The following is a 25,217-nucleotide window of genomic DNA, read 5'->3' on the forward strand; positions in this document are numbered from 1 at the left end:
TTACCATAGAATTGTCAAGGAATTTCCAGGGTGGGGCATACCAGAACCACAGCAAGGCCACCTTGGGCTTTGACTCCTCCCTTCCCTCCTCTCCCGGCTCCCTCTCCCTGCTGGCCCTGGTGAAGGACACCTGCTGCCACTCACCAGGGGCCTGGCTTGGTCTCTCCTCTTCCACTCATTTGTCCTTTGCAGGGTTCCTCCCCGCCTCCTCTATTTTATTCTCTCTCTCTCTGTTTTTCTGAGGTCCTGAGATCCAGCTCAGCATGCAAGGCTGTCTCTCTGTCAGGCCAGCAGAGCCCCCAGTCCATCCCCACCCATCACCATCTAATCGGCTCAGCGATGGAGCCGAAGGTGGCAGCTGACTCTCACCTCTCCCTCCTGAGGGCTCAGGCACAAATCCAAAAAGCCACTTAATTTCCTGGCATGTGGCAGACACACTACCTGCCGTGAGCCCTTCTTGTCTTCCCCCCGTTCCCCCTGACCCTCACCATTCTGGCCCAGAGGAAGAAGAGCAGCTGGTGGGACAGCCTGTAGCCTGAGCAGTTGGGCTGGGTCATGAGTGTCCTGCAGAAGTCTGGGATCCTGCAGGGCTGGCTGCTGTTCCTGGGGAGTGCAGTTGCGTCTGTTAAGGGTGGTGCTCCACTGCCACCAGGTCTGCCCTGGCCGATCCCCCCACCTATTGTATGAGCCTTAGTAGGCTCCAGGCTGGGCACAGCGGGTGCCAAATAAAATACAGGTGTGCAGTGTCTTGGTCTCCTAAATCTGTACCTCTACCTCAGGGAACAGCATGTTGGAGCTGTCTTGAGTTTGGGAAGCCACCAAGGCCTGAGACTTCTATGACTCTGTGGAGTCCTCAAATGACATCTTTCCCATCATGGCCCTAAACAACGGACTCTCGGATCTAGGCAGCCTGGGAGTCTGGGCCCCAAATGCTCCTGCACCCTATGACAAACCTGCCTCATAAAGACAGGTAGCAGGCGTGGGACTCTCACCAGAGCACTGCTCCTGGGTGGACCCAGCTGTGGCCTGTCCCAAACCCCTCTCTGAAGGATGCTGAGAGGAGGGGGACACTCGCTGCCCATTCTGCTCTGCGACCCTGCACTGGAGGGAGTGCTGCCCTAAGTCCACCTTACAGCAGAATAAAATGGCTAGTGAGCTAAGGCTCAGCCCTGCCTTCCCAGACCCGCAGACCCGCAGACCCGCAGCCCCTCGGGGAGACAGGACTGTAAAACACCTACAGAGGTTCTGGGAGCCCGCAGCCCAGGTACGAAGTGTGCAGTGTGCAGGGGCAGGGTGGGCCCTGAGGACAGGTCTGAGTGAGGGGGCGCACAGCAGTTGGAGCAAAAGCTTTGCAGTGGAGTGGATGGTGCCTTTGAGAGCCTGCAAAGAGGACTCTGAGGTTGGATCCTAGGGGACTGGGACCTGGCAGGGCGGTAGGAGCTGCTGGATGCTTTGTCCTGGAGCAGTGGGACTCAGGGAAACTTCAGGCTGGGGAAGGAGTCCCCAGGCATTGTGGGGCTGACTCTTGGATGAGCTGTGTGTGTTTTTGCATAAATTCCCTGGATGCAGCCTGGGGGTGTCGGGAGTGAGTGAAATTTTCATCCAGCGGGGTCCTCGGGCACCCACCCGGTTCCCAGCAGCTGCACCAGGCATGCGTCGCTGCTTTCCTCTGAGAACGAGTCCTCGGGCTCCAGCACGGGGTAGACCAGCGAGGTGTTGGTGTGCGTCCAGGTGCAGGGCAGCTTCCAAAATCCGGGCTGGAGACTCGGCAGGAACTCTGGCAGACAGGAGAGGTGGGAGGTGTGAGCCACCAGAGCGCTGCCACCTGGGCCACCCAGACCACCGCAGGGGGACCTGGGTAGCCCCAGGCACTGCCCGTAGTAGCTGCCAGTTCAGCTCTGAGCCCGCCTTCTGCTCCACCAGTGTTTGAATCCCCCAGAAGCTCCTGGGTGGACTCAGCTATGATCTGGCCCAAATCTCTTTTTAAACAAAACACACACACACACCACACACATACCACACACTACACACACAATCACTCCCATACAGACACACAAAACCCCCAGGACATTTTTTCCCTAAACAATGGGTGCAGTGTTGGGATAGGCTTTGATTGACACCAGGGCATCCCTCTGCAGCTTAGACACACTGAAAGTGCTGGCAGACTCCTTGGATCCCATCACACAGTGGAGCTCTTATAACACAGGTGGCAGCCCGGGTCGTCTTTAGGAAGACAGGCTGGGCTGGCGTTAGGACCCAGATCTCCCATCTCGCTTTCTTCATCTGTAATGTGGCGACAGCTCTTATTTCTGAGGGGTGTGTGCATAAGGATTAAAAGAGGATGGAGAACTCAGCTGCAGAGGGGCCAGGAAGGCTAGGTCTCCTGCAGCTGGCTGGGCTGCCCTACAGAATGGGGAGCGCAGTGGCGCATGACCCCCATCACCCTGGCAAGTGAGAGTGAGGAAGGGGGCCCCTGGAAAGGAACTGGTTTTACAAGTGCCCCGCCCCCAACAAACAACTTCTTTTTTGGGTTCTGGGGATTGAATCTAAGGACACTTTTACTACTGAGCTACATCCCAGCCTTTTTAATTTTTTTTTGTTTGGAGACAGGGTCTTGGTAAGTTGCTTAGGGACTCAGTAAGTTGCTGAAGCTAGCCCTGAAGTTTTGACCCTCCTGCCTCAGTCTCCCAAGCGGCTGGGATTGCAGGAGTGCCCCACTGTGCTCAGTCCCTAGTTAAGACATAAGAAAGCATAGAACTGGTGCATGCAGATCCGACTGCTGCCCCTTGCAGCAGACCTAACATAATTTTAGACACATTTTTGACTGTGTGCCAACTGATGCAGCTGCAAGGAGAGATGGCACATAGTTTATGGGAACATTAACTTCTAGCCCCAAGACTTTGATCCTGACCTTGCTTCTCTGCCTATGGGGCAGCCACCCTGCTGTATGAACTGATGCAAGAAGTCATTCTTACCTTCTCTTTGTTAGCCGTGTTTGGCTTCTATCCTGTCTGAGCTAAGGATCCACTGATCTGGAGACAGAACAACTGAGGCCAGGCTCTAGGATAGGTCCCTCTGTAAGGGCCCTCAAGCCTGGTGAGGACAGCACTTGGCATTAGGAGGCAGAAGACCTTGTTGTGTGGCTGGCACAGCACTAAGGTTTCAGGGGCAAAGGAGCACCCTCCCTTTTAGAAATTGCACCCGGGGAACAGTCCAGACCAGACCTCCCCTCTGGTGCAGGATGAAGGGCCCATGCCTGGGCCTGTGCTGACCCTGCCTATGTCCTGCCTGTCTGTGTGGGTGGGAGAAGGCCCTGGACCCTGGATCCCTGTCAGGGGTGACTGGGACACTCCCAGCTCTGCCTGCAGTTTGCTGGGCAAAAAGGGGCAGTCCCCACCAGGAGGAGCCCGCCCAGGGGTATTGAAGCAAACACCCCAGCACCGCCTTCCTGACGCACTGGGCCCGCTCCGCTGTTACCTCTAAGGTATCTGGGGTCACTCAGCTCCAGGTAGAAGACGGATCTGCGCAGGAGAGCCGCCAGCTTGTCCGCCAGCCGCCTGGTGCGCAGGCTCAGGGGCCGCAGCCGGGGGTCGGCTGCCCACTCTTCCTGCACACCCCGAAGCTGCGCTGCCAGGGAGAAGAGGGGAGAAGAGGCGTGGGCGGCGCTAATGCTGGCCGCTGGCCGTGAATCCCTCTGCCTTGGGCGCTTAGAGGCTATGGCAGGGCCAGTATTGGCCATGGATCTGAGTGATGGGTAGGGCTCCAAGGGATAGAAGGTTGTTTCAGACAAGAGCCTGGTCTCTGAGGCAGTGCCCCACTGTCTCAAGGTTCAAGTCCTGATTGAACGTTTTTGCATCGGGTGACCAGAAATAGTCATTTGATTTCTCTCTGCTTCGCTTTTCTCATTTGTGAAATGGGGACAGTGACGGTTATTACTTCTTGGGGAGAAGTGTTAAGAATTAAATGATCTAATGTGTAGCGAGGATGTAGCACTACCCACCTGCAAAGTAAGCACTTAATAAAATTTAGCCATTGGTATTAACTAAGGAACTTGGGTCTGCTGCCTACCGGGAAACCAGGGAGGGCTCAGGACTGGTGGGGCAGCTGAGGGACCCTTTGCTTTTAGGTCAGTGTGGGCTCCTTTACCACCTAAGACATGTTCGTGGTCCCTAAACGTTCTGTTCAGGTCCTGCACCTCCTGTGCTTGCTGCGGAAGCCAGCCCTGGGGGTCAATTCATTGATTTCTACAGGAGTTTGAGACAGGGCTGGGGTCAGATGAAGGAGTCCCTGGGTATGTCTCTTTCCTGGCTTGGAGGGGAGGGGACAGGGTCTTGGGTCTCCTCAGGGTCCTACCTAGAGGAGCAGGGGTGGGCTGTGAGGAGGCGCACTGCCCGGGCTGCACCTCCTGCCTGGGTCTGGTGGGCAGAGAGCTGCACCCTTAAACAGAGGAGACTGACTGGGGGTGCCTCCCCCCAGCCTTGGCTGCCGCCAAGCCCGGGCTCTTTGTTGCTTTGGTCGGGGTGGCCTGCAGGGAGGAGCTCGCTGCAGTGGATATGTGTGTCCCTGCTGGCCCTGGCCTGTCTCCAGCCCTCTCCTTAAGGATTTTATATCTCGAAACTGAACAAACACTTGGCTGTTTTCCCAGGACCTTCAGGTGGCTTTGGCTGGAAGTGGAGGAAGCTGAGAGGAAACCTGAGAGAGTTCCTGCTTAGCCTCATGCAGGGGAGTGGCCTTCTTGGTAAAAGGGCTTTCTCTGCACGCCCCCGCCCCCGCCCTGTGTTCGCGGTATGGCAGGAAGAGCGGTCAAATGGATCATTTCCTTCTGAGAATATAATTTCCAAATCTTTGCTCATGTTGCCTTTAAATCCTTCCTCCTTCCCAAAGACTCGACAACAGCGGGCTGAGCCCCAAAACCAAGAAAAGCAGCTCCTACCCCTCCCCTTTCTTTATAGCCACAGCAGGCTATTCCCATGCCAGGTGGTCACCAGGTCCTAGGGGTCAGAGCAAGGCAGGTGACAAGGAGAACTGGTTTCCCAGTGACCATCCTGGGGAATGGGGCTCACGCACCTTCTAGCACCCGGAACCCCACCACACCGTCTAGGTTGACTCCAGGTAGCCTCTCCTCCAGGAACAAGGTGGCTCTCTCCAGTGCAGACAGGATCAGGCCCACGATGGTGACCTTGCCCTCTGTGGTGTCCGGCCTGGGCAGTGGGGAGGGCTGTAGTGGCCGCAGAGCCAGGAGCAGGAGCAGCAGCCCTGGCCTCGCCATGACTGGCCTTCTGCGTGTAGCCGGTCACACCTGTGGCACTCTCACCCAGGTACCTCTGCACGCCTTCCTCCGCCTCCAGCTCCACCGCCTTCCCCAGCAGACCCGTGGACAAGTGGCCGGGCGGGACTGATCTGCAGCTTGGGTGGCCTGGGCACAGGGCTCTGGGCAGGAGGCAGCAGGAGACAGATGGTGGGGGTGGGGGGCAAACCTTATGTGGAGCCCCCTGGCTGTCCCCTGGGGAGAGGAGCCCTTCTGGTTCTTCTTGCACCTGAGCCTCCAGCCCACACGCTAGGTCCTTGATTGAGCAATGGCAATAGCAACTCAGAAATCAAAAGCCCTGCAAGGCAGAATTTGTTTGTTTTAAAAAGTTTGGAATGAGTTAGTGGGAGGGCACATCCGGCTCTGAAAGCTCCCTCATGGGGGCACTGTTTGAGGAAAGTAGAATTCCAGCTGCAAAGGCGAGCCACGTGGGCACTTCAAAATGTTGTCATAGCCACGTTAGAACAGCAAAATGCAGGTAAATCCACGCTCTACCTCGTTTGAGTCAATCATTCTAGTATATTGTTATTTCAACATGTAGTCAATATAAAAATGGCTGACATCATTTTTCTTGTACTGAATATTTGCAATCTGGTATTTACACTCACATTCCAATTCCACCTCTGCTGAGTCCTGAGCTGAGCTCTGGGGACACGGGAACCACATCAGCACAAGCCATCTTGTCCAGGGGCTACTGCCGACATTCAAAGGTGCTGTCCGTTGGACTGGAGGGAGGGTGGCTTCACCAGTGTGTTCTCGGTGTTTCTCAGCAAGAGGACAGTTTTCTGAGTAATAAGGCTATCACATGGACACGATAAACTACTGTGGTTACTTTGGGAGGTGAAATTGAAGGGCCAACAGGGAAATTTCCCTTCTTCCTAGGGATACTTAAAAATCATTATGGCTTTTACCGCCTTTATATACTTACCTCTCTCTCTCTCTCTCTCTCTCTTTATATTTGAAAGGTTTTCTTCAAATACTACATACATCCTGACAAATAAAGAGACACATTTTCTGCTGGATGAGTTTCCCCAGATGGAGCTGCTTTGGCTCACTCTCCTGACTTCTAACAGCAAAGACTGATTGGTGTGAGAGCACCCTGCACTATGTACTTTCAGCACTTGGTTCCTTTCTCATTATCACCTTATGAGATTCCTGCAAGTTCTTGTCTCATTTACCCCCTCCACTACTGGATTGGACCCAGGAGTGCTCTACCACTGAGCTTCATCCCTAGCCCCCCCCCCTTTTTTTAATAGCCCTTTTTAAAAAAAAAATTCAAGACAGGGCCTCGCTAAGTTGCTGAGGCTGCCCTCGAACTTGCCATTCTCCTGCCTCAGCTTCCCCGTGGCTGAGATTATAAATGTGCATCACCTCGCTTGGCTTCTAACTGTAGTTTGAAATTATCCTAGAACGCTGAAGAAAAGTTCCTAGAGCCCCATAAGGAAAGATTTACTTTGATAGGAGAAATACAGAGTTCGGGAACCGCGCAGGTGTGTACGCGCCATTAACTCTTGGCCCCCAGGGGCTTCTTGGCAGTTCCCCGGGACCCACTTAGGGACCACCTCCCCTCCCCGCCCCTCCTCTCTTCGCCTCCCGCCTCCCGGGAGCGAGCCTCGGACGGCGCCTGCGCAAAGCGTGCCTGGGGGCTCCGTCACATGACCGCTGCCTAGCGGCCAAGATGGCGCCGCCCAGCGTGGCTCTCCTGGCGCTGTGCCTGCTGCTGCCGCTGCTGCTTCTGGGCGGGTGGAAGCGCTGGCGGCGGGGGCGCGCGGCCCAGCACGTGGTCATTGTGGTGCTGGGCGACGTGGGCCGCAGCCCCCGCATGCAGTACCACGCGCTGTCCTTGGCCAAGCGCGGCTTCTCGGTGACCCTCTTGGGGTTCTGCAGTGAGTGTCCGGGGGCCTGGGAGGGAGGCTGGTCTCCCAGTCTGTCCCCTCGGCCCCGAGCGCCCTGGGGGGCCGAGGTGGGAGCGGCGCTTCTGTCACTGCTCCCTTGGGTAGTCCTCAGACTGGAGGAGTCCGGTTCCTGGTTGCCATATGTTGTGACTGTGGTAAGCGACTCCGTCGCAGGGTCTGATTCTTCTAGTGAAGTGGAAAGACTGGAACTGGACTGCGGTTTCTGTGACATCTGCGTGCAGCTGTCCTGGTCCAGCTGTGTGCAGGCGGAGGTGTCTGCACCTTCACTATGCTCCTTGTGGACGATTCTAGAGGTTGACTTCACCCCATCTCACGGAACAGTGGAAACAGCACCACTGCTTTAGGTCCCTGTGTGAAAGTGCGGGTGGAGTGGACTTCCTTGACATGTCTCTGCGGTGGGAAGATTCCCCCAACCCCAAGCCTAGATCAGTTTAATTGAGTACTTACTATGTGCCAGGCATCATATTAAGTAAAGGTGGGTAAGATTTGGGACTTCCCACTGGCCATTCTAGTGGACCGGATTTGGCCCCATTCTCTGGCTACTGAGGAACAGAGAAGGGTTTTGAAAAGGTCTTTTTCCAAAACCTGACTTTAAATTAGATTGCTTCATCCAGTAAAGGGGACATTCTCTTTCAGATTCCAGACCCCACCATGAGCTCTTGCAGAGCGACAGAATACAGATTGTGAAGTTGATGGAACTTCAGAGTCCCGCAGGTAGGGTGCTGTCACCTCCAGGTTGCGTTACATTGGTCGGGGTTGGGTGTGGGGAACCTGCAGATGGCCAGGAGCTCCTTCAGTAGTGATTTTTTTTTTTTTTTTTGGACTTACAGTTGGGCCCCCAGTTCTGCGGTATGGAGTCAAAGTTGTTTTTCAGACAGTGTACTTGCTGTGGAAGTTGATGTGGAGGGAACCAGCAGCCTATATATTTCTTCAGGTGTGTGTCAGCGCTTGCCTCCCTCTGTGAGAACAACTGTTAACAGATTACTTTCTACCCTTTTAAAAACGCACAAATTGGGCTGGCATTATAGCTCAGTGGTAGGGTGCATGCTAAGCATTGGCAAGATGCTGGTTTGATTCCCAGCACCAAACATAAAAAATATGCACTAATTGTTAAAGTGCACATTTATGTGGGCACAAACATTATAAAACCATGGGCAGGACCCTGTAAATAGGCTTCTATAGCATGTGTCTGTTATTTCTGGTATCCGTCCATGCTATTTTTCTGGTCACAACAGAGTCTTACATTGCATTTCGTACTTATCTAAGTGTTTCACTAGGGTTCTGTCTCCTTTAATCCTCTCAAGAACCCTAAGAAGTGGATTCTGGTATCACGTACATAATGATGAGGAAACTTAAAATTTCTGTAAGTAGCCCACTGTCACACAGATAGGAAGTAATAGAGTCAGGACTTGAACAGAGGTGGTCAGTTTGGTTCTAGAGTTAAACTTTTAACTTCTTCCCTTTACCAGTTTTTAAAGTCCAGAAGTACCTTCTGTTAGTGGGCTGCACTCACTTCCAATATGTGATGAACCGCAAGCTATTTAGTTTCATCTTGAGGGACATCTGGATCCTTCCTGATTTTTTTGCCTGAACACATAGTATGGCTAGAGCACAGTGAGCACGCGTCTGTGACTGGGCCTTAGAATACATTGCTGGCAGTGGAATTGCTTGTTCAAAGTTGATGTGCTTGTAAGATGCTGTGGTATGATCCTGGCTGGGTCCCCACTGATGGGGGACCCCCCCCCCCCACTGTGTTTACCATCACCCACCGATGTTGCACTTCCTCAGAGTTTGCATTCTGACAGGAAAATGGTATTTCTTTGAGAAGCTTGGAGTTTTTCTAGTCTGCAGTTCTGTTCCATTGGTGGTAGAGAGCTGCTCATTTGTTATCAAGAATTCTGAAGATCACTGACGCTCTGCCATGAATGTCTGGGTTTCCTTCTCTTTGTCTGCTTCTCTTTCCTAGAACCCCCCAGGCCTGCCAAGCATTGCCGTCTGCTGGTTTGTGGGCTGCCTTTGTGGGAGCAAACTGGTCATCGATTGGCACAACTATGGCTACTCCATCATGGGCCTGGTGCATGGCCCTAAGCACCCTCTTGTTCTGCTGGCCAAGTGGTGAGAGTCTGGGTGAGGTGTGAATGCTTTCCCCAAACTCCATCAGGGTGGGCGGGACGAAGGCGGGGGAGCAGGTTGGACCTGGAGCAGGGAGAATCCTTGTCCTACGCTGAGCCCCGCTGTAATGTCCACTTTGGTGTGTTTTTCCAGCCTCGGGGGCCTTGTTTATCGCCAGTGGTGAAAGCAGCTATGGCAGCTCTAATAATCACTGCTGTGTGCCAGGCCTCGGGCTGGGCCTTTTATGCACTTTATTCCATTTGGTTTCCACCACATCGCAGTAGAGGTGCCTGGTGGTCATTGTCCTTTTACAAGTCAGGGAGGCTGGGCTGTAAATGATGATGCCTTCTTGTCAGGCAGTCCCACTCCAGAGCTTTCTCTGGTGGTGCTCAGTAATCCTAAATTGCTGCTCCTCTTTCCAGCTCTCTCCTGTGACTAGGGCTTCCATCTTGGTTTGCGGTCCGCATGTTTTTCATGCCTAGCATTTGCTAAACTCCTTTGTACACTCAGAGAGCAAGCTGCAGCCTTGCAGCAGTAGCACGGGGTGGTGAGATGCAGCCTTTTTATTTCTGCTTTTTTGCCCAAGATACTGGATCTCCACTCCTGTAGGGGTATGTGGCTTCCTTTAAAGTGATTGCATTAAGCTGCACAGTGACAGCACTTAGGAAGATGTGACGATGAGAGGGCATGAGGAGCTCAGGGGGTGCAAACCTGTGGGTTTGTGAGCCCCTAGCTCTGCAGCCTCTTCTCTGTGAGGGTGTCAGGTCGTGTGGACACTGGCATCTGGGCCCAGCCCAGGGCTGTCTGTTAGCTCCCTGACCCCCATACGTCCCTGCAGGTATGAGAGGCTCTTTGGGCGCCTGTCCCACCTGAACCTGTGTGTGACCAATGCAATGCGGGAAGACCTGGCTGAGAACTGGCACATCAAGTACGAAGGGCCTGGGACACCTTTCAGCCTGTGGGTGGTGCCGGGTCCCAGGAAAGGCCAAAAGCTTCAGTGTCTACCGTATCATGTTGGAAAGGCATTTTGAAGTACCCTGGGCCTTGGAGATAGTTGCTGGTTTGGGGAGCTAAGTGGGGTGTGGTGTCTGAAGAATCCCTGGAAGTTCTGGTGTCAGAACGTCTGTTTCCCAAGGAATTCTAAAGCTTTTGTCATAGAGACCTGGATTCCCGAAGTGCCCTTGTTTTTCTGGATCCTTTTGGGTTCTCTGTTCCTTAGCCTTTCTCTGCCCTGCCCCTTCCTCTCCTTGCAGGGCTGTGACTGTCTACGACAAGCCGGCTTCGTTCTTTAAGGAGACTCCGCTGGACCTGCAACACGAGCTCTTCATGAGGCTGGGCTGCACATACTCTCCGTTCAGGGCCTGGTGTGTCTGTCCTGCTGCCTTCTCCGACGCTTTCTGCTGCCCTGGCCCTTCCATCCGCTCCTGCAGACCTGATCCAGGGGTGGGGATGGAGGCAGAGACCTGCTGCCTGTTTCTGTGAACTGAGTCTGACTGGCATTGTCTGTGGCTGTGGTGAGCCACGCAGCAGAACGGGTTTCGCCACCAGGAGTCTGGGGCCCACAAAGCCTGAAGAATCCAGCCTCTGGCTCCTTAGGAGATATCTACTACCTTCCCCTCCTGCCAGTGGGTTCCTGGGCCTGTGAGGGGTCTGTGGACCTCTGTGTCTTCTGGGTGTCCCTCAGGGCTAAGGAGGGGACCCGTGTAGTTCTCAACATGTCCTGTCTGTGCTCTTCAGTAACTGGGGGTGGCATCTGGGGGTGGCATAGTGTCCTTGTAATGGTGAGGAAGGGTGGAGCAGTGAGCCCAGGGGCAAGCACTGGTGGCTTGTTTTGTGGCACCTAGCTGCCAGCAGTGGTTCTGTAGGGTCACCTGGATGCCAGCCTTTGGGGGCCTGTGGTCCTTGCTGTGAGGGAGTGGCTGTCCTGACCCCTGGCCTTCCCTGCAGCGACTCACTGCCTTTTCTCTGCTCCTGCAGCTCAGAACCCTCGGGCCCTGCCATAGAGAGGTCGGCCTTCACGGAGAAGGATGCTCGCACTGGGGTGGTGACACGTCTTTGCAGGCGGCCGGCACTGCTGGTCAGCAGCACGAGCTGGACAGGTCTGTCTGACCTGGCCTGTGTTCTGGCCCACCACGGGAGGGGGGTGTCTGGAGACAGGCCTGACACCTGATCTGTTGTCTTTGCAGAGGATGAGGACTTCTCCATCCTGCTGGCAGCATTGGAAGGTAGGTGCCGCTGCATCAGCAGCTCTGGGCTTGTTGGGGCAGGGGCCGTGCAGCTGGCTGGGCATGGCAGGTCTGCAGCCTGCTTCTGCCCCAAGGACCACAGGGTGGACCTGCTTGCGGACAGTAGGAAGGGGGATGTGGGCAGCTCTGTGGCCTCCCTGAGGGAGCAGCCCCTCCCCCCTCCCCACCCCTCCCCCCCACTCATGTGAAAGGACACCAGTTCATGTTTCTTCTATTTTTAAAATAGAGTTTGAACAGCGGGCATCTGACGGAGACAGCCTTCCTTCTGTAGTCTGTGTGATAACAGGTACCACCTGGGACCCTCGGACCCTGGACTCCACTTGCAGCCCCAGGCCAGCTGGCCCCAAGCCAGGGCTGGGTCTTGGTGATGAGGGCACATGCCCCGTGGGGACTCAGGGTGCTGAGGTCAGCTCTGGAAGAGGTCTGGGGCCCTGACTGGGGCTGCTGAGGGGTGCAGCTTCCTGGAACTGGCTGCCGAGTCCCAGTGGGAACCTCTGGGGCTAATGGTGTGGCAGGGACCAAAATGGGTCCAGTGCCATGGGTGTCCTCTGCAGGCAAAGGGCCGCTGAAGGAGCACTACAGCCGCCTCATTGGCCAGAAGCAGTTCCAGCACATCAAGGTGTGCATGCCGTGGCTGGAGGCCGAGGACTACCCGTTGCTTCTAGGTGAGAGCTGAGGGCAACAGAGGGGCTCCAGAAGATGACCCAGGCTTCTTCTAAAAAGGGACACTGAAGATTTTAGTTGCTTCTGTGGCATAGTCTTTTTTTTTTTCTTTGAAACAACTTAAGAAATGTAAAAGCCATTCCCAGCTCAGAGGCTCTAATATCGACAGGCCTCAGGCTGGACTGGGTGGCCACAAGGGACTCCAGCCGAGCTCCTGAGATGAGTTTCCTGTTGTGCCAGCTCCTCCTGCCTGATCAGGCTCAAGGGTCATGTGTGCTCAGTCCCCAGCCCTGGCTGCTGTGGGGCCCACTTTCCCTACATGTTGGGTCTCAGAACAGGCTTCTGTCTCTGCTCCAGGAGGGGGCGGGGCCTGGTGCTGGAAGGTCCCTCCTGCCTTCTTTTCCCATGGCAAGTGGGTGGTCTTGCTGAGGTCAGTTGTTTATTTGGCTTTATTTTTACAGTGTTTCTTGTTGGATCTGCTGTGGATTCCTTTAAACAATTTATTTTTTTATATAAAAAATTTTATCATGGGTTTTAAAAACTGAGGTCGAATACGTATAACTAGGCTGCGTTCACTACATTCACCCTGTTGGACAACCTTCCCCCATGTCCAGAGCACAATACTGCCACGCTGCACAATAACTACTTCTTTTTAAAGTAAATGGTGGTTAAATAGAAAAAGCAAGTCAAAGAGTAAATAAAAACACTAAGATCATGGCAGTTTTAGACAGGGTGATGGCTGCCAGCAGCAGCCCTGCTATGTCTCTGCCCTTCGCCCTGGCACTTGGCTAGAGTAAGCCACTTGTTTTCTGGGACATTGTTGTGGGGACATTCTTAATTTCCACTCCGGGAGGATATGTTCCCCAAACCCTGACTGCCCCCCCCCTCTTCCGTGCAGGGTCGGCGGACCTGGGTGTCTGTCTGCACAAGTCCTCCAGTGGCCTGGACCTGCCCATGAAGGTGGTGGACATGTTTGGGTGCTGCCTGCCTGTGTGTGCCGTGAACTTTAAGTGGTAGGGGCAGAAACCCAATCTCCTGGGGTCGGGTTCTCAGGTCAGCTGCACAGGGTGGGCAGTGTGGCCAGGACTGCTGTGAAGTGCCCCGTCAGGGCCAGCTCCTGTGCAGTGCAGGGAGGCTCAGAGGGGCCGTGGCTGTTGGGGTCAGGCTGAGCCCCACTCAGTACAGTTGGCTCTCTGTACCTACGGATGGAACCAAGCGTGGGTCATTGTAGCTAGGTTGGCAGTGGTGAGGCCTGTACGGAGCATACAGATTTTTCTTGTCCTTATTCCCTGCACAATACAGTGTAATGACTGTTCACGTGGCTTGCATTGCTTTAGGTGTCCAAGCAACCTGGAGGGGACTTAGAGTATGAGATCCGTGCAGGATACAGATACCACACCATTTCACAGAAGGAGCTGGGGCACCTGGGGGAGGGGCTCTGGGAATGAATCCCCTGCAGATGCTGAGGCGTGACAAGTTGGCTTTGGTTTGGGCTCATGCTGAATAAAGCACCGAATCTTGAGCATTCGCCCTCCTCCCCCTCAGTCTCGCTCATAGTAAGGAATGTGGCTGCAATCGCCACCTGCTTTACGTGGTTCTCTCCCTCCCCTCCTCCTCCTCGTCCCTTGGCTGAGCTCTTGTAGCTGGGGTGGGATTACTGCAGGGAGTGTAATTCTGTGACCCCTCTCTCCCTGGCCAAGGTGGGTGCTGGAAAGGGCAGCTCCAGACCAGGTCCTGGAGGCAGTGGCCCTGCATGGGCCAGGTCCTCGCCTCTGTGGGGACCAGCCTCTGGATGGGAAGTTCAGGGGCCAGACCCTCTGTGAGCTAAGCTGGGTCTCTTGGGAACAGACCTCCTGGTGGCCCGTCCCTAATGTGCTGAGCCCAGCACCAGGGCCTTGCCTGTACCCTGGTTCTTGGGCATGGAGCATAGGAAATGATCCTTGAGTACATGGTCCTCAGAGGGCGTGTGACACCCAAGAGCACCTCCCCTGGGGCCTCCTCCACATCTGCCTGGCATTGAGATGTGTCCTCCCACTTCCTTCTGAAGCTCTGTTTCAGAACAGGCTGAGGCCAAACCCTGCCCCTGCCCCCAGCCTCGCCTGAGTGGGGTGGGCCAGCTGGGCACTGCTGGGCACCGCGGCTGGGTCTCAGGCCTCCCCTGGTTCTCTCTGCAGCCTGCATGAGCTTGTGAAGCACGGGGAGAACGGCCTGGTCTTTGAGGATGCGGAGGCGCTGGCAGCTCAACTGCAGGTAGGTGTCCCCTGAGCAGCCGGGGGCACAACACTGAGCTAGCTCTGCTCTCTGCCCGCCCACAGGACCTGGCGGGCGCAGGGCTCTGGAGGGAAGGCTGAGGGAGGCAGTGGGTGGCGGAGTCAGGGCCTGCTTGCCTGTCTTTGGGGATATGGAGGCTGCACCTTAGAAGGTGGGAACCGTGCTGCCACGTGGGGAGGAGCAGACGAGGTGAGGGTTTGTGTGCCGCCTGGGACGTGGTGGTTCTGCAGGGGACACTGTTTCTCCTTACAGAAGTTAACCACTGTCATTCTTGGAAGGTGAACAGCTTTCCCTGAACAGGTCTAGGTAGGATCTAGGCCTTGTCATGTTCAGGGGAACTGCTTTGTGAACAGCTGCAGACCATCTGTACACAGAGGGCTGAGTTCCAGAGCAACTGTTTACAAAGTCAGGTGGGCTGGATCGGGTCTGCAGCTGTAGGGTGCCAGTCCCCTCGGGAACATTTGGGTAAAGCCAGAACCCGGGATCATCTGCCTGCCTCCTAGCAGTCAGGTGGGACTGTGCCCTGTGCAGGACACTAGGCCACATGTGCTCCAGGGCACAGGTGTGGGAAAGTGGGGGATAGCCCTGGGGAGGGGCAAGTGGGGGACGGGTGCTGCTGGGTGAGCAGCCTGCAGCTGGCAGGCTCAGGGAGGGCTGGCATGGGTGGGTGCCACCATGGGCTCAGTTCTGGTCTTCACTGTTCTGTAGATGCTTTTCTCAAAGTTTCCTGATCCTGCTGGAAAACTAAACCAGTTTCGGAAGAATCTTCGGGAGTCGGAGCAGCTTCGATGGGACGAGAGCTGGCAGCGGACTGTGCTCCCTTTGGTCATGGACACATGACCCTGCAGGCCCAAGGCCAACGTCCCTGATCAGTTGAGGGGTGGTGCACCATCCTGGGGACGGAGAGACACTGCCTGTTCTTCCCTGTCCCTGCCTGCTGCCCCGCAGCCACCCGGGCTTTTATGTAGTGACCCCAGTGGTCAAGCCAGAAGGACGGCTGGGGACTGATGGGAAGCTGGCTCTTCCTGGTTTCTCAGGCACGCAGAACCTGTCTTGTCTTCTGTCTGAGCGTGCTGCTCTCCTGGCACCCCCTGTCCCCTCTTCATCCTCCCAGCTTCTGCCCGTCACGCTCCTCATCTGGGTTCCTGCGGCCTCTGGGGTGAGCGCCCAGCTGTGGAGCCCTATTTGTTAAAGATGTTTTATTTTTTATGAAGGTAGTTCTTGCTTTTGAGCCAAAGCCTGGTTTCGGGCAGATGGGGATTCCCTTACAAACCAGAGCTGAGGACAGAGGGGCACCCACACTCAGTCTTACTCCGTCAGGATAGTTTGTTTCCCGACTTGGCATGTGGCATTCTTCCCTCAAGTCCAAAGGAAGTTTTATCAGCTTTCTCTGTGAAAGCTCTTCCCACTGCAGTGGCTTCATCTTCACGTATGCAAATGGCGAAGCTACAGCATGAGTCTCAGGACTGCCATCTCCGAGTGCTCTTCATAGGGGAACAGTTTCTGGCTGTGAGGAGGCACTGCTTCCCAGCGGATCGCGGCCCGGCCTGCAACAGAGCACACACCTCAGGACGGCAGCGCTGGGCCTGGGGCTGTGTCTGTTTTCCTTGGCTCATGGCCCCCCGGGCTCACCCAGGTGCCCAGGCTACCTCCAGGCACTCTGGGTTCCCTGTCACTGCACATGTGCACATCAGTCTGCGAGGGTGGGGGGCGCTGACTGACCCCACGTCTGCCTGGCTGCTCTACCAGCACCACTCCTCACACGGGCCAGAAGAGGCGCGTTGTCTTTGTGAGCAGGGTGGCTGGCGCTGCGAGCCAGGTGGCTTCTTAGTCATAGTTATAAGTGAAAAGTCACTATTTATAAAGTGAAATAAGGAAATCTGTAATTCTATCATCTAAGTATAATAATTTTTGGTGTATGTTCTAGAAATTCCCTAGGCAATAAGATATATAAAATAACAAGCCCAGGTGTGGCGGTGCACACCTGTAATCCCAGGTATTCAGGAGGCTAAGGCACGAGGATCGCAAGTTTGAGGCTGGCCTGGGCAACTCAGACCCTGTCTTAAAAAAAAAAACAGCTGGGGTGTGGCTTGGTGGTATAGCATCTCTGGGTTCAATCTGCAATTCCCAAAAACCTAATGACAAACTACCACAGTGGGGCTTGTGCTGTGTGCCGATTGGCACTTTGCTGCTTTCACTTGAAACACATTAGAGGTGTCTTTCTTCCTCTCTCTTGGGGCTGCACAGCCTCCCTCAGTACTGAGTGCTCCTGTCTGCCTGCTCGTGGAGGGGCATCTGCGTGTCTTTCTGCACAGAGGTTGGGCAGGGGAGTCTGGACAGCTCCTAGGAGGGGCCTTGCTGGGGGGGCAGTTGGTAGATGGTCCCCCCTGCACCAGCTTTTGTGTGGAATGCTCTGGCTGGGCCTGGCATGCTGGGGCTGTGGGGAAGTGGCAGGGGGACACAGGCTGGGTGATCTGGCTGAGTCCACGGAAACTGGAGTCTGCCCAGTGTCTTCACAGCTGAGACAAGGTCTAGGCTGATCCATGCTGGCCCACAGGGCATTACCCGAGGCTTGGAACAGCAGTCCCTAGGCCACCTCTGCAGCCAGGTCCTTCTCTTACTTGCACTGGGTGCCCGTGACCATGGCTGCCACACTGCTGAGGGCTCTGTGTGCCAGGTACTGTCCTCAGTGTGTTCAGGCTGCCTCTCCATGGTGCAGATGGGGGGACAAGTGACAGTCCTGCTCCACGAGGGTGGAAGTGGGACTACCTTGAGCTGACACTCAGTTGTCATGCGGTTCAGAACCCAGCTGGCATCTCTCTGCCTGCATTTTACAGGGAATGAGGCTCTAAGGCTTATGGAACCTGCCTGAAGCACACAGTAGGGCTGTGGTCTCCGACCTCTGGGGTCACTGTGTTGGACTGCCTTGGCCTGAGTGCCCAGGCCTGGTGTGTGGGACGGGGCTTCCTGGCTTTTCCCAGGGCTCCATTCTCTTACTTTCCTGGTTTCTGCCTCCCTTGATCCCTCACGGGAATAGCTTGGTGGCCTGTGGCCTGGGGGACTCACCTAGCTCGGTGGTGAACAGCTGGCAGGTCTCTGGGTTGCGCATGGTGCAGGCCACATAGACGTCAGGAACCCGGTCCCGCTGGCAGGCAGAGAGCCTCTGCAGGACCCCAACCAGTGCGAGGGTCACTTCTGGGCAGTATAGCACGTCTGTGATGCAGAGCTCTGGTTACTCAGGGGCCTCAGGACTCAGAACCAAGTGGCATGGCCAGGCTGCTGCTGAACCTGGGGAAGGGTGAGGGCCTGCAGTGGCTGTTAGATTAGATCTATGCTGTTCTGCAGAAAGATTGCTCAGGTGACAGGAAAACCCTCAGGACACTAGCCAGCGGAGACTCCCTGGGCTCGTGGGAGTACTGCTGGGAATGCCGGCTGTGCCTGTTCAGAGGCTGCTTGCTTAGTGACGCTGTCTGGGCTCTGCTTTGGGCTTCTGTGTCCTGAGCTCTAACCTGACAGCTGTAGTGGGCATGATGTCAAGTCGGAAAGGGGACGTAGGGCCTTTGGTGGCCTAACCACTCTGCCTTCTCTTAAGGCCACTGTCCTTGTACCAGAAGTGGTTAGCCTCTTCCTGTGGCCTCGGAAGGCCTGGGGCCTGGACCCATGCAGAGAGGTGTAGGCAGAGACAGGCAGGTCGCCCAGCATGGTGGTGGCAGTGAATCCCCAGGACAACCCTGCACAGAGAAGACAGCCGGCACTGACAGGTGGGGCTGCTCAGCTCTTGTTCCCCGACTGCCCTGGGATCCCCCTCAAGGCCTGGTGTGGGACTGGGTGCTGGTGACAGGCGGGAGACTGCTGTGGCCCTGGAATGACCGAGGGCTGCCATGGCTGGCTCTCCCGTCTGAAGACCTGGGGCATGGTGCTCAGAGCACTGGATGCCTGGCAGTGAAGTGGCAGCATCTCTGAGGGGCAGAGCATGTGGGCTCGTGTGCAGCCCCCCTGAATGGAGGAACTGCATGGTAACTGAGGCCTCCTGGGCGTCCTCTGCAGGGCGAGCCTGGCAGAGGGCTCTTCTGCTCAGCTCAAGCCCTGGTGGACAGCCAGGGCACTCCTGATGGAACCACCCCAGCGGCAGCACCTGGAAGGGGCTCCGGGTGCTCTGATGCCTCCCGGAGGCCCGGGCGCCCCTGCTCCCCACCTGCAGCACCCTGCTCCCTAGCCCTCAGCAGAGCGCTGGCGGGGCTGGCCCGGGCTTACCTGCTGCGATGACAATGTCTGGCTGGAAGGCGGATAGCTGAGGGACTGTTGCCTCATCCCAGTCCAGCTGGGCCACCGTCACCAGGGGGCACTCTGAGTCAGCCGTGGCCTCCGGCTCCAGTGGGAGGCCGTTGAGAAGCACGTTTCCTCGGAGCTGCTTGAGGACACGGCTGTGACAGTCACTGAAGATGTATGCTCGGGGGTGGCATGTCTTGCAGATGACCACACCTGTGAGGCCAGCGCCACTGCCCAGCTCTAGCACAGTCCTGGGTGGGCGAAAGGGAGCCTGTCAGTCTGTGCCAGGGCCAACCCGCCTGGTGCCTGCCCTGTGCCTGCGGTCACCTGCGCCTGAAGGCTGCTGGGTTCTCTATGGCCCACTCTGCGAGGTAGAGGGCTGCATCCCACGTGACCAGGCCCGTGGTGCCGTGGGAAACGATGGCTGTGCTCTCCGAGAGGGTGACTGAATCTCCTGAAGGCTGCACGAAGAGACGGGGGGGGGGGGGGGGGGGAATGAAGCCAGCCATCTGGACACGGTGCTAGTGTTAAGTCACAGTGGCGGCCACACCACAGCCACCACCCGGCAAGGGAAAAGAAACTTCCCACACAGCAACCGTGGTGCAGCTCGGGGCCAGTCAGCATGCGGGAAGTGGAGGGGCCGGCTGGACGCCCCCACAGGTGCCCCCAGGCCCAGCTCTGACGGCCAGGGCCATTCAGCAGAGGGGTGGCAAGGATAGAGTGTGGGAGGGAGGCCTTGGGTTGTGCCCAGTTAATGGACAGGACTAATGCTGGTGTCTGCGGGCCCATAGCAGAGTGAGGTACACAAACTCAGGGACATGACCAACAGGCAGGATGGCGGTTACTGGTGCTGGGACTGGCTGGGTCAGGTGGAGGGCCTCAGGGGCTGCGGCCAGGGTTCTGTCCCACCACCAGAGTGGCGGTCACTGTGGCTGCTGCCGTGCAGTGACTCTGTGAGCTCTGTATTTCTTGCGTGTGGTTTTCTGTAGCTGTTTTATAATAGCAGCTTAAAGCAAACCAGTGAAGCAACCCAACCTCCTTCCGGCTATTGTGTGCAGAAGGGGTTTCCATGTGACAGTAGGAGGGGCAGTCGGGCCAGTGACGGTGGTGGCAGCAGAGTGAGAAGAGACTGCTGTAGAGACTGCTGTCCTGTGAGGTCCACACAGTCAGGTGTGAACTGAAGGCTGGACACCAGGTCCTTGCTAACGAGTAACTGAGTGGCTGCCTGAGACAGGTTCTGTTGTTTATTGGAGTGCTTGGTTTTGGGCGAGGCAAAGGAGGTTGCAGAGCTGAGGGGTCAGGATCAACCCTGTGCTGTTGTCACCCCCTGCTGTCACCCCCTGGAGCACAGCTGTTTGGCCTGTGCACATCTCCTACCAGCACATAGCTTCGGTGGCACTGGGTGGGCTCCTCTGTGGTCAGGACCTCTGCCAGTGCCTCGTACAGCTCGTCCAAAGGCTCTGCGTGGACAACCTCGTGCTGTGGGGTAAAGAGTGACAGCTTCAGTGGAGGGCATCAGTGTGACCCTCAGAAAGAACTCCAGATTCTGTTTGCCTCTGCGCCAACCTGCGGCTGTGTTAGACGGGACCTGCACCTAAGTTAGGAGATTTGGAGTGAAGTGACTTAATAGAGAACATCTAGTATGTGGGTAGCAAGGTGCAGAGTGAGGGTGGCACAGTCTAGGAGAGCAAATTCCACTGAGAGGAAGCTCTGCCATTTTCACATGGAGGAGATCTGAAGGGAGTGCAGCAGAAGCCACAGTAAGGTGCCCACAGGGCAGCGTGGCTTCCAAGCTGCTTCCCAGTGGCAACCCCAGGCCCGGGCTTCCCAGGTCAGCGCAGGGTCCGCTGGAGGGCAGACACACTTCAGGAGGTGCTGAGACCACCACAGAAGCACCATGTGATGAGGCCCGGGGACAGGGGTGATGAGAAGCAAGGGTTACTTGTGTGCTAAGCTCAGTGAGGTGTGGCCCTGTCAGTTGGTGGCAGCTGAGGCATGTACTACTGCTGTGGAGGAACCGCTTCTAATGCTGTCGAGCACTGAGCCCGATGGGCACACATCCTGTGCCCGTCAGGAAGCCCACTCAGCTCAATGGGGAGAATTCAGTGAGGAACCAGCTCTGAAGGCACTTCCAATAGAGGCTGGCGGGCCACCCAGGGCTGGCAAGGGCAGGGCGCTGTCGGAGCCTGCCACACTGGCAGGATGGAGGGAGGAGGGGCTTCCAGCACTCAGGGCCAGGGCTGCCTGGCAGGATGAGGACCTGCCTGGTGAGAGGGGCCCAGAGGAGACACAGCTGCTGCCAATACCCTGCAAGCAGGTGAGGGAGAAATGAAATCCTGCTGGCAGCCCACTGTCCAGGAGGCCCCTGCCTAGCAGGTATGAAGAGCAGGGAGGGATGTGAGCTCCAAGAGGCAAAGCCCTGGCGGGGAGTCCCCTCTGCATAGCCAGCCTAGTTCCACTTGTGGTCTGGTTACAGGAGACACTGCCCACCACTGACCTTTTTGATGAGCTCCAAGAGGAAGCTCTGGGTGTACTTCACCGACGGTGGGTGCCTTATACACACAGGATGTTTCACTGTCTATGAAAAAAGAAAAAAAAAAGGTTGGTTGCTGGAGACACCCTGTATTAAGTGTCCTGTGAGCTTCAGGCAATTAGAGGGTGAGCCCAGTTACCCACTGCCTTGACAAGGGTGTGCAGGGACACAGGGTTATGGCAAGATGTACCGCAGGCACCTGCAAGACTGAGCCTGAAGATTTAAGCTCTCTCCTAAAAATGCTCCGACCCTAGTCACACAAGTGAGGTTTCTAACACCCACTCTGGGCAGGGACACAGGCACAGTGACTGGCTCCCTTCCTTCCAGGGTAACCAGTAAGAACTGGAGTCTGAAGGGAGGACAGTGGTCAGATTTTCTGGCTTCACAGAAGAGGCGAGAGTACAGCAGTATGAACCAGACCCGGGCACCTGTGCTCCTGGAGGGAGAGTCCTAGCCAAGCAGCAGGCCTGGAGACCAAAGAGGGAAGAGGCCAGGGCGGAGCCTGGACCAGGGTAGGCGGAGGAAGGTTCTCTGGGCTGATGCCTCAGAGGCAGCCTCGAGAAGGCAGGAGCAGGAGGAGCAGCAGCAGCCTGTACAATTCCAGGCAGCACAGCTGGCACTGTGGGAAGGAGCAGGAAGCGACTGGCGCTTGGGGAAAGGCAGGTGGGGAAGTGGGCCTGGGGGAGAGGCAGGGCTGCTGCGAGGAGGGACCCAGAGCTTCACAAGGGCCACAGGATACTCACACAAGCCCTAGGGGCTTTCTAGGAGATCCATGTTAAGATTGATTTATTCGATTTAATGGACAGCCACAGTAGGTTTTTTCCTTTGCTTTGCTAGGAACTGAACCCAGGGCTCGCAAATGCTGGGCAAGTGCTCTAGCACTGAGCTGCCCTTGGCCCCATAGTAGGCTTTTAAAGCAGCTGTTTGTTTATGCTCTACTGCCTGTAGGTGTGACACTGGGTGGAAGCGAACAAAGCCCCAACCACTGCACCACCCTCAAGGTCTTCCCCTGCTCTGGCTTCGTCTTTCCCACACTCACCCCCAGCACAGGAATTTCTGACCTGGGCTCCTTGGATGGGTTTTGTTGTTGGGGGTGAATGTCTGTGTCACCCCTGAATTTGTATGAAGAACATATGTTTCAGATATGTCTTTCCAGAAAGGGAGACTCTAACTTTGGCCTTTGAGAAGCCTCATGACCCCTGAGAAGTTTGTGAACTGCCCTTGACCCACATGGCCAGGGTCAGGGTGGGGCACACCTCTACCCTGTGTGGAGATGCACTTCAGAGTCCAAACACCACTTCAGCAGAGCAAGGGTCCCTGCATGTGTGTGAGAGACAGGAGTTGGTAAGACGGGGTCTTTACTTTGCTTTAAATGCAAAGAAGAAAGTCTCTGAGCAACTACCATTTGCTGGGGGCTGTCCCTGTACCTGTCAGGTCTGTTTTCACTGCGGATGGTTTAAAAACATCCCCCAGCTTCCCTCCTCTCGAGCAGAGTTTTGTATATTCTGATGTCTTCAACCAAGAAAACAAAGGAGCCAGAGCCGTCGGAGGCTCTGACATGACGTGCAGCGCTGGATGGTTTTGTTCTTTGAACATGGTGTTTTCTAAGGGTACGTGTGCACTTGTGGCTCTTCTGTCCCGATATGTGCCCAGTGATCCTGGGGTTCTTACCTTCTGCAGAATATCCAGCAGCAGCTCGGAATCTGATGACGTCCTTAGTTTCTCTTCTAGGCTCTATTTGGAGGGGAAAGAGAAATCTCAAGGGCATTTTCGTAGGAACATTAAACATGCAGTAGAACATGCTGGCAAAGCACTAAGTGATCTCTCCCCTGGGACCTGGAGTCACTTGGAAATGGAAGCTATGAGGCTAAGGCCTGACCTTCAGATGTCAGAGGTCACACCCGGATGAGTCACGGAAAATGTCAGGGGCTGACTCTTGGTTCCCATTAGCCCCGGCTGTTCAGTGGTCACCTGGGTCACAGAGCAGCTCCACAGCCGAACTGGAAAGCCATGGCTTCAGGTTGGATGGGCTTGTCTGGGACCTGACATCTGAGTTAAAATGAGATTCAGAATGTGCAGATGCCAGGTCCAGTCATGCTGGCCTCTTTCTCCAGGGACTCAAGCCCACCAGTGAGCTCAGGCTTCAGTCAGGCAGATGGCTTCCGCCAGCCTCGGTAACCCCAGGGCCCCTGGCCATGCCCTAAAAGGCCCTCCCGGCCTGGCTGCTCTGACTCCATCTCCCACCACCCTGCCCCATCTGTGCTCAGGTGGTCCCAACACAGGACATTCCTTGAGCCTTCTTACTGTCCACTGCGTCACCGTTCAGGGCCCAGGTCAAATGATGATTTTTGGGGAGGCCTCCCCCGAGTCCCCTACTTTGATGAATCCTCCTCCCAGTTCTCCATTTTCCTGTTCTATTGGCTTTCTGGCCACTCTCATCTCCTGGCTGCTTCTTACTAGTTGTTTATTTATCCTCGGGCTCTCTCATCTGAGCAGGTCCTCATGTCTAATGTGTACTGCTGACCCCTGGCTCACAGAAAGCATTCAAAAAACATTTGGATGCTGAATAAAAACACCAGGTAACACGTGTGTGCATTTACCATAATCTAAGCATTGCTTCAAGGGCTTTGGTACTCAAGTGATTCTGAATACAAAATAATATATGGTTGTTATCATTATATCCCCCATTTTACTAACTAAAACTATGGCACTGAGAGATGTAGTCACTTTTCCATGGTCACACGGTGCACTGGGGGTTAGGTCAGGGTTCAGGTGTCTCTCTGGCCTGCCTCTCATCTACCGCATTCTTTTCTTTTCTTCATGAAGCCTTTGCTCAAACTGAGCGACAATAAGAGGCCCCACCGCATGGATGTTGGGGGTGAGCCCAAGTAAGTATCTAACACGGTTTGCGAACAATTACTCTCCACGTGAATGGGGACCTACGGATGCTGTTAGGCTTTCAATTTTGGCTTAAAAAATGTACACGTCCCTCCTCACCGGAAATGATCTGAGTGCTAAATGTTTTATGTTGATGAAATAACACAGGAGACTGGCCACCACTCCATCTGACGGCAGGCCCGGAGGAATGGCTATCCAAACTGACTCACTCCAGTGAGCTCAGTGCACACGATTATCTACGAGGCGGGTCCACTAAGCCCCTCTGTGGGCAGCCGGACCGCTCGCAGGCCCAGAACGCGGGAGGCCGCCCCTTGGTCTCTTGGCCTAAGCTGCGGGAGTTGTCCCTTGCTCGACACCGCGGAGGCCACCGCGGGTGGGGTCCTGCGACCAGGCCCGCGCGCCGGAGAGCGCGGCTCCTGCAGAGGACGCCCACCTTCCCGGAGGCGCGAGGGCAGCACTCCCAGGTGGCCGACGGCATGAGACAGCAGGAAACCGGTCGGGCACCGCCCGCGACCCCGGGGGTCCTCCGCAAGCCGGGAGGAGCCCGCCTCCCTCCGCCCGGCGGAGCGGCCCGCAGGCTGGGGGCAGAGGCCCGGGCCGGCTCCACCCCGCCGGGGCCGAGTCGCGCCCCCCGTCTCCCCGCGCCCCGCGCCCACCTGCCAGGGGAAGGAGCGCAGCGTGCGCGCCGCCAGGAAGCGGCGCTCGAAACTCTGCAGCAAGCGCGCGGTCTCCGAGCCCTCCTCGGGCTCCATGGCGGGGCGGGGCGGGGCCGGCGTTGCCGGGAGACCGGGCGGAAGCGGGGCCCAGTCGGCCGGAGGCGGGGCTAGGGGCGGGGCCAGGGCGACTCAGGGGCGGGGCCAGGAGAGGCTCGTGTCCGAGAGACGGCCCTAGGGGCGTGGCCAGGGGCACCTAGGGGCGGGGCTTGGAGTGCGTGAGGCGGGACGCCCCGCCCACATGGTGGGCTTAGGGCGAGGCCGAGGCCAGACGAGGGGCAGGGCCAG

General features: G+C 56.2%; 3 protein-coding genes across 13 annotated transcripts in view; 1 reads left to right on the top strand and 2 right to left on the bottom strand.

The window, feature by feature from the left end:
• Positions 1 to 6,152, bottom strand: part of CUNH16orf89 (chromosome unknown C16orf89 homolog) — a 24,649-nt gene extending 18,497 nt beyond the window's left edge. For 2 of the 8 annotated variants that reach the window (XR_006851745.2, XR_006851744.2), the window contains exons 1-4: positions 5,068 to 6,046; positions 3,478 to 3,627; positions 1,627 to 1,777; positions 489 to 603 (exon numbers count right to left, since the gene is read on the bottom strand). Coding sequence is in view for 6 of the 8 variants with exons in the window: in XM_046444890.2 (XP_046300846.1) it covers positions 489 to 603; positions 1,627 to 1,777; positions 3,478 to 3,627; positions 5,068 to 5,269 (618 nt within the window). In the remaining 2 variants the exon portion in view is untranslated. Of the gene's footprint in view, positions 1 to 488; positions 604 to 1,626; positions 1,778 to 3,477; positions 3,628 to 5,067 lie in introns of all 8 variants that reach the window. The other 6 variants (XM_046444890.2, XM_046444929.2, XM_046444900.2 and 3 more) reach the window with 6 other exon arrangements.
• A 797-nt stretch (positions 6,153 to 6,949) lies between these two features.
• Alg1 (ALG1 chitobiosyldiphosphodolichol beta-mannosyltransferase) lies at positions 6,950 to 15,725 on the top strand. 3 transcript variants are annotated; one of them, XR_006851740.2, is made up of 14 exons: positions 6,950 to 7,194; positions 7,861 to 7,938; positions 8,055 to 8,158; positions 9,191 to 9,339; positions 10,175 to 10,264; positions 10,590 to 10,700; positions 11,314 to 11,435; positions 11,523 to 11,561; positions 11,809 to 11,868; positions 12,137 to 12,247; positions 13,144 to 13,258; positions 13,583 to 13,801; positions 14,420 to 14,495; positions 15,225 to 15,243. XR_006851740.2 is itself a non-coding variant. In XM_046444861.2 (13 exons), exons 1-13 carry the CDS (start codon positions 6,987 to 6,989, stop codon positions 15,354 to 15,356), a joined length of 1,395 nt encoding a protein of 464 aa, XP_046300817.1. In that variant the 5' UTR covers positions 6,952 to 6,986; the 3' UTR covers positions 15,357 to 15,725. The 3 variants fall into 3 exon arrangements, 2 of the variants coding, with proteins under 2 accessions (XP_046300817.1, XP_046300833.1); XM_046444861.2 differs by lacking the exon at positions 13,583 to 13,801 and having other exon boundaries at positions 6,952 to 7,194; positions 15,225 to 15,725; XM_046444877.2 differs by lacking the exons at positions 6,950 to 7,194; positions 7,861 to 7,938; positions 8,055 to 8,158; positions 13,583 to 13,801 and having other exon boundaries at positions 9,238 to 9,351; positions 15,225 to 15,725.
• Eef2kmt (eukaryotic elongation factor 2 lysine methyltransferase) lies at positions 14,896 to 24,983 on the bottom strand. Of its 2 annotated transcripts, XM_046444936.1 has the most exons (8): positions 24,873 to 24,983; positions 22,990 to 23,052; positions 21,283 to 21,363; positions 20,163 to 20,264; positions 19,113 to 19,246; positions 18,771 to 19,036; positions 17,583 to 17,729; positions 14,896 to 16,063 (listed from the first exon to the last, which is right to left on the bottom strand). In XM_046444936.1, exons 1-8 carry the CDS (start codon positions 24,966 to 24,968, stop codon positions 15,963 to 15,965), a joined length of 990 nt encoding a protein of 329 aa, XP_046300892.1. In that variant the 5' UTR covers positions 24,969 to 24,983; the 3' UTR covers positions 14,896 to 15,962. The 2 variants fall into 2 exon arrangements, with proteins under 2 accessions (XP_046300892.1, XP_058435619.1); XM_058579636.1 differs by lacking the exon at positions 14,896 to 16,063 and having other exon boundaries at positions 17,670 to 17,804.
• Between the last annotated feature and the right edge of the window lie 234 nt (positions 24,984 to 25,217).

Source organism: Marmota monax, unplaced genomic scaffold, assembly GCF_021218885.2.
Source record: "Marmota monax isolate L192 unplaced genomic scaffold, Marmota_monax_Labrador192_F-V1.1 WCK01_AAM20220418_F8-fsc00035, whole genome shotgun sequence".
NCBI lineage: Eukaryota > Metazoa > Chordata > Mammalia > Rodentia > Sciuridae > Marmota > Marmota monax.